The sequence below is a fragment of the Penaeus monodon genome, chromosome 21, assembly GCF_015228065.2.
Source record: "Penaeus monodon isolate SGIC_2016 chromosome 21, NSTDA_Pmon_1, whole genome shotgun sequence".
NCBI lineage: Eukaryota > Metazoa > Arthropoda > Malacostraca > Decapoda > Penaeidae > Penaeus > Penaeus monodon.
The window spans coordinates 26,477,289-26,477,986 of record NC_051406.1 but is presented as its reverse complement, the minus strand read 5'-3'; the positions used below and the strand labels follow the sequence as shown (position 1 = coordinate 26,477,986).

Sequence of the window (698 nt, the reverse complement as noted above, 5' to 3'; positions counted from 1 at the left end):
ATTCTTGATGACTTTCACATATTTTACATCTTTTTGTTCTTTACTTAAAAAATTATATTACAAGTAACATTACTCTTTTTTTTCAAATTTAGCTTGTCCCGAATAATGTGTGTGTGTAGGTTAAATATTACATGTACTTTAGTATTCCTGATGACAAAGTGATTTAGGTAATTTCCTAAAATATATAATTGCAATTGTCAACTCAATCCTGTATACACTTATTCTCAAGGGATCACCAAGCAGTCAACTTACTTGAAGAGCCAAAGGAGCAACAGTGGCAGCAAACCTGTGAAGATTATAAACCTAGCTATGTACGTTAATTTTTTTTTTATAATTCTGGATGTAGGAGAGTAAATAGTGTTATTTGAATATTAATTGAGTTAAATCACTAAAGTGTTCAAAAAAAAGGCACATTTAATAACTATAGTTGCTAAAATTACAGCTTCACAGTGTGATGAAGAAGGTGCAGAGTTTGGCAAGAGAAGTTGCAAGTCTGTCAGGAGTGTGTCAAGATCCAAATATCCTTTGCGAAGTAGCTTCTGAAATGGAACAACTTCGAGACAGCCTCCTGCACTCTAGTCAGAACAATGAACAATCTTTTGTTGATGAATCTGTGATCCTTCAACCTTATACTGAAATAAATCATGAAAGGAAAGAAGGTATGAGTTATACAAGTTTCTGATATTCTTCAAATCTGA

At 32.4% G+C, this 698-nt stretch overlaps 1 protein-coding gene across 3 annotated transcripts in view; it reads left to right on the top strand.

The window, feature by feature from the left end:
* The window catches only part of LOC119586387 (calcium-responsive transcription factor-like), a gene marked incomplete at its 5' end in the record, with an annotated part of 34,261 nt that overhangs the window by 33,071 nt on the left and 492 nt on the right, over positions 1-698 (top strand). For all 3 annotated transcript variants that reach the window (XM_037935108.1, XM_037935107.1, XM_037935105.1), the window contains 2 exon segments: positions 230-311; positions 443-659. In XM_037935108.1, the coding sequence (XP_037791036.1) occupies positions 230-311; positions 443-659 (299 nt within the window).